At 38.7% G+C, this 10,666-nt stretch overlaps 2 protein-coding genes across 2 annotated transcripts; both read right to left on the bottom strand.

Annotated features, from left to right (window-relative positions):
* Nucleotides 1-937: 937 nt before the first annotated feature.
* On the bottom strand, nt 938-3,047 carry LOC121504297 (GTPase IMAP family member 7-like). Its single transcript, XM_041779010.1, has 2 exons — nt 3,037-3,047; nt 938-1,568 (listed from the first exon to the last, which is right to left on the bottom strand). Exons 1-2 carry the CDS (start codon nt 3,045-3,047, stop codon nt 938-940), a joined length of 642 nt encoding a protein of 213 aa, XP_041634944.1.
* A 2,791-nt stretch (nt 3,048-5,838) lies between these two features.
* LOC121504943 (GTPase IMAP family member 7-like) lies at nt 5,839-10,254 on the bottom strand. The gene is made up of 2 exons (XM_041780062.1): nt 10,179-10,254; nt 5,839-7,940 (listed from the first exon to the last, which is right to left on the bottom strand). The coding sequence occupies exons 1-2, from the start codon at nt 10,183-10,185 to the stop codon at nt 6,916-6,918; spliced, it is 1,032 nt and encodes a 343-aa protein (XP_041635996.1). The 5' UTR covers nt 10,186-10,254; the 3' UTR covers nt 5,839-6,915.
* Nucleotides 10,255-10,666: the final 412 nt, after the last annotated feature.

Below are 10,666 nucleotides of genomic sequence, written 5' to 3'. Positions count from 1 at the left end.
TACAACACACTTTAAAATATTTTTCTTCTTTTTTTTCTTGCAGTTATTTCCAAACCTAGGTATGACCTGATCGTAAATATTAAATAATGATTAGGAATTTAACCCTTTCAGGGTTGGTTTAAGTACAAAACAACCTCTGATGTTTGTAATGTAAAAAACACCCACAAATATAAAATATATTGATGTACTACAGGCAAACGGAGTTACTTGAAAAGGAGTAGCACAGCCTTGAATGTGTTTATAATAACCAACAACTTTTGATTTCTATGCATGATTTTTGTTTGTTTACCGACTTTAAGATTTTAATATTGTTACAAAAGAGCCCCTGTAGGAAACCAGGAAAAAGTCAGAGTCCAGAATGACTCCAGAGTCAAGTCTAATACCATAATTGCCTTTTTTTTTTTTTTTTTTTTTTTTTTTTTTTTTTACTGCAATGGCTGGAGGATGAAAAATTGTGGTTTCAATCAGGCATTTTTGGTCAGGAACACCTTCAGTGTATACAAAAAGTATGCAGAGCTTATTATTCTCCTGTTATGGGTTCTGGTAATAAAATTTCAAAATTCTACTGAAATAAAAATTCTTCTAAAATGTCTGTTGTGCACATTCATACAAGGGTAGGGTTTTTTTTGCACTTTCTAAATAAACCAATAAATAAAAACTATTTTATTGTCATTATTATTAATATTAATTTTATCATTTTTATGATTATAACTGCAGTGAGAGCTTGCTGGTCTGATTCTGATTGGTTAGTATCCTCAGCAAATACGTACTGTACCTCCTGCAATAAGGCTCTGTGTAGACTAATAAGGAGCTGAAAATCATGCAGTATGAACGCTCATAATGCAGCAGATTTAAATCAGAACCATAAAGCAGACAGTATATAGTAACTTAGCACAATTAGTGAAGTAACTTTAACACAACCTACAAACAGAAAAACTTATGACCTGTTTAGTAACCATGAGATGCTTTTTTCTATCCTTCTACGTACTCTCCAGTATAGGATTGCTGGTAACATCTCATTGGTGTAGCGGCCATCATTGTTGGCCTTTATCATCTTGTCTATTGACTTCAGGATCTCTTCAACCTGGAACTGGTTGTTCCTGTATTCATCTTTTGGCTTGTCTTGCCAATATTTACTATCCATGACATGGCAGCGGCCTCCACGCTTCCTCACCAGCTCACTCAGACTCTGATCCAGGCTGACAAAGTCTTCCAATGTCTGTCCTTCACCAAGCTGATCACCATGAGTGAAGACAGCTATTGCACAGTTGAAGACTTCTTCAGAGAAGCATTCTTCTATTTTACTGATGACATTCTGCTCATGCTCAGTGTGTATCCCCTGTTTAGGCAGAATGAGAAAAGCATGAAGACCAGGAGCACACTCAGAGATGCACCTCTCTATCTCACTCCTCAGATCGTCTTCAGGTTTGTTGATATCAAAGAAGCCAGAGATGTTCAGAGTGATGCTTCCTCCATGGCTGACCTCAAACAGTTCTTCACCAAATATGGTGCTGGCCAAGCTGCTCTTCCCTGCTCTGGTTTCCAAAATGACAATTCTTTGTTTGATGCTGAAAGAGAATTATGACAACCATTAATATTATGACATAGTATTATCAATACCATGATAGCAGTAAACTGGAAAGACAGAACCACCAACAGTAGCCCAGTGGATGCAAAGACTCAGACAATGACTTAACCTACAGATGGAGATGGACATTTTTGTGTAAAGATGAAGCTATAAAGAGAGCTATAAAGCCAGGTACTAAATGAAGTACTAATGCATTATAAACTACGCTCTTCTGGAAATATCCATCTCCATGTAAAATGGCAGTTTTTATGTCTATTTTTATTCATTTATCTTATTTCTTAAGATTTGTAATTTTCCTAGATTCTTGTTTTACTTCTTCTATATGTACTTGAGAAATAAAGTCATATGTCACAGAATGTTATGTTCTATTTTATAAAATGTAAAATAAACAGTTAAAACATTCTAAAGTTGTTTGCCAAATTGGTTAGAAATTAAGATAAAATAGCAGATTTTGGTGTAATTTTATTTTATTGGGCCTTAATTACCTGGTAATTTTACAGAAATAAATGGTAAACATCAGTCATTTCTCAAGAATAAGGTTGTAATTAATTAAGAGACTAAGTTGGTGTTTTAACAAATTATAACTCGCTAATATTAAATACTTACTATATGATAATGTATTTCTTACCAACTAACTCCTTTTAATAGTATGACAACTATCTGGTAGATTGGTGGTAACCCTTACCCTTGTAATATTGTGGCAATTATCTGGTGATAATGCAGAATTTTACCAGGTAGTTTCTTAGAAATAACATGATAATTTCCTGTGTAAGTTACTTGATCATTTATTTCATGTCACTAATTTAAAGTCAATCCGTCATGAAATATTATTAAGTAAGTTTAAGAGTAAGGGTGAGGGGGTTAGGGTAAAATACCTCTTAATTACCAGAGAATTGCCACTATAATACAAGTAGTTACTTGGTAATTAATGCAGTATTAGTAGGTCAATTCTTATTTAATTTTACAGTTATTACTTGATAAAATGTGAACTTACAACAAGGTAATTACCACCTTATTCTTTAGAAATCACTGATAATTATTTTGTTTTACTATAAAATTATCACTGACTACTACTACTATTTCTTCCTCTTATGTTACCTGATTGGTGAGTGTACTGGCCATGTTGAGAAAAGAGAAGTCAACAAAGAGTTCAGGCTGTCTCCCAGTCTTCAAGAGTGGCATTTACAGACATGTCCCCCTTTATAGTCAAACACCCTGAAAGAAAAGACTCACGTTAAGTGAACTTGATGAGGACAGCAGTATTACAAGTCACTTTTATCTAATTAAACAGGACGGGCAGGACGATTGTCTCACAGCTCCATAGACATTGATAAGAGCAGTCCAGCACCACCGCCTACTTCCCTGGAATAACCAAGCCCCAATTAGGGTGAAAACCAGCCCAGAGACTAAACAGTGGTAGATTAGCAAACAGTGGTAGCCAAACTTACCTCAGTATCATGACACGCCCACCCCCCACTCTTGGCATTTCCAGTGAGTATACACCAGTATTGCACAGCATTGCTTGCTTCCTTGTCAGGCAACTAGGGGTGTAATGATCCACCACTGTATTACCATAAATAGATAAACTGATTAATTATATAAGTTGATCGATATACGGTCAAAACATTGATCCACAATGTCACATTTTAGCTATGCTGTTATTTTAAAACTCCTCCTGCATGCTCATTTACAGATTCTGCACCTCTGTATGTCCACAACAAGTTAGCAGTCACTAACAATTAGCAGCCGAGTTACACATAACATCCATTCCTCTGTCGTCTTTGTGGACATACACTATATTGCCAAAAGTATTGGCTCACCTGCTTTGACTCGCATATGAACATAAGTGACATCCCATTCTTAATCCATAGGGTTTGATATGACATCAGTCCACCCTTTGCAGCTATAACAGCTTCAACTCCTCTGGGAAGGCTTTCCACCCGGTTTAGGAGTGTGTTTATGGGAATTTTTGACCATTCTTCCAGAACCACATTTGTGAGGTCACACACTGATGTTGGACAAGAAGGCCTGGCTCTCAGTCTCCACTCTAATTCATCCCAAAGGTGTTCTATCGGATTGAGGTCAGGACTCTGTGCAGGCCAGTCAAGTTCATCCACACCAAACTCTCTCATCCATGTCTTCATGGACCTTGCTTTGTGCACTGGTGCACAGTCATGTTGGAACAGGAAGGGGCCATCCCCAAACTGTTCCCATAAAGTTGGGAGCATGGAATTGTCCAAAATCTCTTGGTATGCTGAAGCATTCAGAGTTCCTCTCACTGGAACTAAGGGGCCAAGCCCAGCTCCTGAAAAACAACCCCACACCATAATCCCCCCTCCACCAAACTTTACACTTGGCACAATGCAGTCAGACAAGTACCATTCTCCTGGCAACTGCCAAACCCAGACTGGTCCATCAGATTGCCAGATGGAGATTCGTCACTCCAGAGAATGCGTCTCCACTGCTCCAGAGTCCAGTGGCGGCATGCTTTACACCACTGCATCTGACGCTTTGCATTTTACTTGGTGATGTATGGCTTGGATGCAGCTGCTCAGCCATTGAAACCCATTCCATGAAGCTCTCTACACACTGTTCTTGAGCTAATCTGAAGGCCACATGAAGTTTGGAGGTCTGTAGCGATTGACTCTGCAGAAAGTTGGCGACCTCTGCACACTATGCGCCTCAGCATCCGCTGACCCCGCTCCATCATTTTACGTGGCCTACTACTTCGAGGCTGAGTTGCTGTCGTTCCCAATCGCTTCCACTTTGTTATAATACCACTGACAGTTGACTGTGGAATATTTAGGTGCAAGGACATTTCGAGACTGGACTTGTTGCACAGGTGGCATCCTTTCACAGTACCACGCTGAGCTCCTGAGAGCGACAAACCTGGCACGCCAGATGGATGTGTGAAATACATCCATCTGGTAAACCACTCATAGAGAGTGACTGGGAAAGGGCAGAGCGTTTTAAAAAAACTTGGAGGGTGACTGGATGAACGTTCTGTCTGTTACATCTGTAAGGGCCAATCAGAGCAACAAAACGTGACGTAGCTGCTTCCAAGCTGCACCTGTACCGAGGAGTAGACTACATACAGAACTGCATAATCCAATCCATGGACTATAGACATGTCAGTACTCAATTTTTGTCATTTTTGAAAAGAAAACAACTCAGTGCTCTTCTTTGTTCTTCTTTTAACAAAGAAATGTCAAGCTCTGACGCTTTAGCGGCATCCACACCAATATCTTCTGTCATAATGCACCAGCCTCTTGTTGCTGTTCGCTTATGTCCCGACTCTGCCGTGCCTGAAAGTACTGCCACTCGACGCTGATTGGTCCTGTCACTTTCTAACTGGGCCCAAATGGTTCAGACAGGAGCTTTGCAAGTGGATTTGCCAGTGAGAAACATGGAAATGGGCATATCCATCAGCTTTGCAAGGTTAGAGAGTGACCCATTCTTTCACAAATGTTTTTAGAAACAGTCTGCATGCCTAGGTGCTTGATTTTATACACCTGTGGCCATGGAAGTGATTGGAACACCTGATTTCAATTATTTCGGTGGGTGAGTGAATACTTTTGGCAATAAAGTGTATTTCGGATAGTGACTACTTCATGAAGGGCCTCTTGCCTTAATTTGCTGACTACAGCTATATTTTTTTTCTGTAAACCACCGCCTTATGAGAGCAGTCACAGATAAAAATCTCTCTCCCCTCACAAGTGGTGTCTGATACAAGCTCTACAGCTAAACAAAGAGGGAAAACTCTGCGGCCTCATGCCTCCTTTGATACGCTGATTGAAGTCTGCAGTCTCACTTAGATTTGTAGCTGCCTCCCCCATAAAAAATGTGTTGTGTCATCAAAACTTAAGACCCTATACACTTAACATTTCAACAAACGGCTTCTTTTTATTGATTGCTCATGTTTACTTTGTAATACATTGGAATCAACATTTGTTAACAATTCACATCAACAGTGTAATGCAACATTGATTTATATTTTAATTTCTAATTTTTCAGTAGGAAAAATGATTAATACTGATGGAAAAACAACCAACAGCTCACAGTTCTGATTTATAAGTCAACAATTCTGCACTGTAAGATACATCTACACATGATTAGCTTGTTAAATGACTGAGGGTTACAAGTCCATTCAGTAAATTGAATCATTTTCATAAGAAGAATCTGTTCAGCGTTCACCAGCTTTATAGGATTAGATTTTTCAGTGATATTCAATAGAGATGGCTTCTCAGTAACTGTAGGCAAGGTCAAGGTGGGTGAAGGGGAGAGCTTTCTGGGGCCCAGCCAAATGGAGGGCCCATGGAGGTCAGCAAAATCATGGTAAAGTAAAGCTTTATAACCATATTTTTAAACCTGAATAATGACCACTGTATCAAAGCAACATAAACTTTTTAAAATTAAATTATGCTGTTGTATAAAACCCTCTTCAACAGAATAAAAATGAGCTTAAAAACAGCAAAAATGGGTTAACAGGGGCAAAAAGTATGGAAAGCGGCAACAATAGGTAAACAGAGGCAAGAATGGGCAAAAAAATGGTGGAAAGGGTTCTAAATGTGTCAAAATGACTTTAAAGTGTAAAAAGACAGCAGAAAAGGGGGCGAAAAAGAATTTGAAATTTGGAAAATGGGTTAAAAGAGACCCAAAAAAAAGGAAGAATGTGGTAGAAATGTGTTAAGTGGCAAGAACAGGCAGAAATAGTAGTGGAAGGGGTCTTAAAAGAGGCAAAATGGGGGAAAAGGTGGAGATTTACAATTTTAAAGTAGGGATCCAACTAATGACTATTCCTATAGTTGACGAGTCGCCGACAACTGAAACGATCAGTCAACTTGTTGGGTGCCATGCTGTGGGATCCCTTGATAGCTTTGACGGCTCAATTTTTATTTTTATTTTTATTTTTTATTTTTTTTAAAAACAGCTTACAAAAGAACGTCAACATACTTAAAAACATGTATGAACAAAAAATATAGACAAAAAAAGTGCACGGACACAGCAAACGAATCATCGAAAGTAAAATGTGTCTCAGACGGAAGTCATTATTGATTATTGTCGACAACAGCAACAAATTGTTGCATCCCTATTGTAAAGTTTCAAAAATTGGTCAATTGTGGAAAAATGAAAAGAAAAATTGGAGGCAAGAGCTCTTAAAGTGGCAAAATGGCTTCAGTGTCAAAAATATAAAGAAAAGGTTGGGAAAGACATTCTTCAGCTCCAAAGTGAAATAACTTAGTGAGGATGCTAGCCCTTATGCTAAACACACATGCCTTGATAGTTTCAATAAATTACAACTGGGGAGGGCCCGTTCTCTTGGTCTATCAGGGGTCTTTTTTTTCTGATTTTTCGTTCTTTTTATGTAAAAGCCCTCTGAAGACTGACTGAGCTTCGTCCTTGACAGCCTCTACTGTCTTCTTTGCTGCCTCCATTGGGGAGTCTGCTCCCTTAGCTGCCTGATGTCCTATAGCAGCTGCTTTTGTCACTGCTTTGACAAGTAGCCCAGGGCTCATTTTCTGTTTAACTACTACTCCCATTACAGCCATTATTGATGTTGATAGACCAAGCAATGCTCCTAATATTACACCTGTTGCTACACCTGCCAGTCCGATCAAAAGCTTCTCAGTTGTACTTTTCTTAGCCTTCTCTCTGATCTCGTTCTCTGACATGTTTACTGATGATCGTCTAATAACTTTCATGTCTTCTTGTATTTCTCCCTCCACTGCTTGATACATCTCATTGGTGTAGTAGCCATCCTTGTTGGCCTTTATCATCTTGTCTATTGACTTCAGGATCTCTTTAATTTGGAACTGGTTGCTCCTGTATTCATCTTTTGGTTTGTCTTGCCAATATTTGTTGTCGATGACAAAGCAGCGGCCTCCACACTTCTTCCACACATGATCGGTGAGGTACTGATCCAGGCCGACAAAATCTTCCAATGTCTGTCCTTCACCAAGCTGATCACCATGAGTGAAGACAGCTATTGCATAGTTGAAGACGTCTTCAGAAAAGTATTCTTGGATTTTATTGATGACAGCCTGCTCATGCTCGGTGTACTTGTCCACTTTGAGCAGAAGGAGGAAAGCATGAGGCCCAGGAGCACTCTCAACGACACATCTCACTATCTCAGCCCTCAGTTCATCTTCAGACCTGTCGGTGTCAAAGAGACCAGGGGTGTCGATCACAGTGATGCTTCTTCCACTGACAGATTTGGTTTCTACTTCACATTTAATTGTGTCTGATTTTGGAGTTGGGTTATTTTCCAAGGAATCCTCCCCAAATATGGTGCTGGCCAGGCTGCTCTTCCCCACTCCGGTTTTTCCTAGAAGGACAATTCTTCTGTCTGATGCTGTAAGAGAAAAAAAAAACTCACGTCATAAAAACATCAAATTATTTTCCATTGACTTTCAACCCTTAGAAGACCGCAGGCTGTTTTGCCATTTTGTTCACACTTTTCTTTAGACTATCTAAACCATCCAAGAAATGACAAAATCCTGAAATTATGAAAAAATACCAGTGCCAGTCCTGTACCATATGGTCCACTGTCCCCTATGTGCAACATTATTTTTATATCAAATTCAAATGATATTTCCTGTTGACTTTACCTACTGAGATAAAAACAACTGAAAGAAATCTTCAAACTCACACTTTCCACACTAAGGCATTGAAATGCAAAATTTTGCTCTGTCACAAAAATGGCACATGATCATGCCAGCTTGATAGTGAGCTCCTAAAAGCTAAGATACATTTTTTTTTTTAAATGATCAAAATTGACACTGACACTACAGATCGCAGTGTCTTAGTTACAATTCTTGGTGACTTTATTGTATAATTACCGATTTCTGAATCATATAGAGTTAGATCTAGGTGTGATGCCTATAAAAAGTGTTTCCCCCCTCGGATGTTTTACCCTTTTATTAAAAAACAATTACGGTCAATATAATTTGGCTTTTTTGAAGTTAAAAAAAAGAAAACCTTTTTATTGTTAAACAGAAACTGAATGTAAGGTAAATTAAGTAACTGGGCTTTGACTCTCATTCAACTCATTGTTGTCTTTAAACCATTGCTGTGTAGCGTTCACTGTATCTTCAGGTCAATTTCTTGCTGTAAAGTAAATTATTTCTAAAACCATAGTTCTCCTGTAGACTGAATAAGATTGTCCTTCAGGATTTTCCTATAATTTGCCCATTCATTTTACCCTCTACTTTCTCAAGCCTTCCAAGGCCTGCTGTTGGGAAGCATCCCCACAGCATGACGCTGCCACTACTGTGCTTCATAGTGGGGATGGTGTGTTTGTAGTGATGTGCAGTCTCTGGTGTCTGCCAAACATAGCGTCTTGGCTGATGGCCAATGGCCAAAAAGCACCATTTTGCTCTCAACAGACTAGAGAACTTTCTTCCACTTGACCATGGAGTCTCCTGCATGAACTTTGGTGAACTCTAGTCGAGGTTTAATCTGAGTTTTTCTTCAAAAGTGGCTCTGTCCATGCCATTGTCCGATAAAACTTTGGCTGAAGTGAAGATATGCCCAGTGAAGAACCTGGCCACCATTTGTTGTATGCAGAGTCTCTCCCATCTCAGCTGCTGAAGCTTCTAACTCCTTCAGAGTAGTCATAGGTGCCTTGTTTTTTGTGAGGACGTCCTCAGTTTGTGAGGACGTCCTGATCTAGGCAGATTTACATATGTGCCATATTCCTTCCATGTTTTTGTGTCCATCACCTTAGTTGTACTTTCAATAACCTATTCTCTGAGATACTTGGAGTGTTCTTTTGTCTTCATGGTGTGATGGTAGCTAGTAACACCGATCTTCCACACACAGGGGTCTTTATACTACCGTCACTTGAGACACATTCACTGCCAGCTGTGGGCTGTTTGCTCATTACTTCAAGGCTTCCTCCAAGAGATGAACTCGTTAGGCTAATTTGTGTCTCTAAATTGCCTATATATGTGATTGTGCTTTTTTGTCTCTAAATATCAGCCCTGTGATTGACAATTGTGGCCAAAATACAACACCAAACATAGACCACACATAAAAAAAGCCTCTGAACAAAGCAAGCACAGCAGACTGCTCCTTTAAATTCAATTTTCTTATCTCTTTTCATGACTACTGGGGGCAAACATCTAGTTTAAAACTTACATTTCATTAACTACCCAGCACTAATTAAAGGTATATAACAAAAATGTACATATGTTGACAGTTTGATGTGTTAGAAATCTAAAACCTTATTTCATGTGTTAAAATGGCTCTACAGACTGAGAGATACACATATAAGGAATGCACCTTTAATTCCTCGTTGGATTAATTTTTCTATTAACACAAACACATTAAAGAGTTGGTAGACAAACTGTCCCAACATAGAGGTGAAAAATTAAATGACATAAGGCAAATACACAACAGAGTTTTTGTTTGAGAGACAGCGAGGGAAAAAAGAAAAGAAAAATAAAAAACAATGTTTTCCTTCAGATTTTGTTAAAACAAAACCAGTATGGGATTCATTCAACATATCAAACTTAAAGGTGACTCTTTTTTTTTCAGAGTTTAAAGAACTCTAGATCATAGTGAACAATTTAAACACATTTTAACTTACTGTCCATGTTGTGAAAAGTTGGCTTCTAACTGCCTCCCAGTCCTCTGTACCTCTGTCCTCTGTGGTCTGACTCCGTTACAGAACTCTAGTGTGACATACAAGGGCATGCCCCCCTTTAAGATCAAACAAACTAGAAGCCAAGACTGACATTGAGTGTCCAAACTTGATAAGGACAGCAGTATTACAATTCACTTTAAACTAATCAGACGGGGGGGGGGGGGGCTGAGCGTCTCACAGCTCCATAGACATTGATAAGAGCAGTCCAGCATCACCACCTCTTCCCTGGAATAACCAAACCCACAATTCCATTTAATTTTTCTCCAAATTCCTTTTTTCCCATTTTAATTTTTTTTTTTTTGAATTTGGTTATTCTGCCTTTATATCAATTTTTACAATCAGCGAGAGTGTCTTGTTTATGTAAGGGAATAAAATGTTCATTAATTAAATAGAAATAACCTTAAGTGTATTAAATTTATTGAAGGGCTACA

This window comes from Cheilinus undulatus, linkage group 22, assembly GCF_018320785.1.
Source record: "Cheilinus undulatus linkage group 22, ASM1832078v1, whole genome shotgun sequence".
NCBI classification, from domain to species: Eukaryota; Metazoa; Chordata; class Actinopteri; order Labriformes; family Labridae; genus Cheilinus; species Cheilinus undulatus.
The sequence above is the reverse complement of the archived record's forward strand: the minus strand, read 5'-3'. Positions and strand labels throughout refer to the sequence as shown.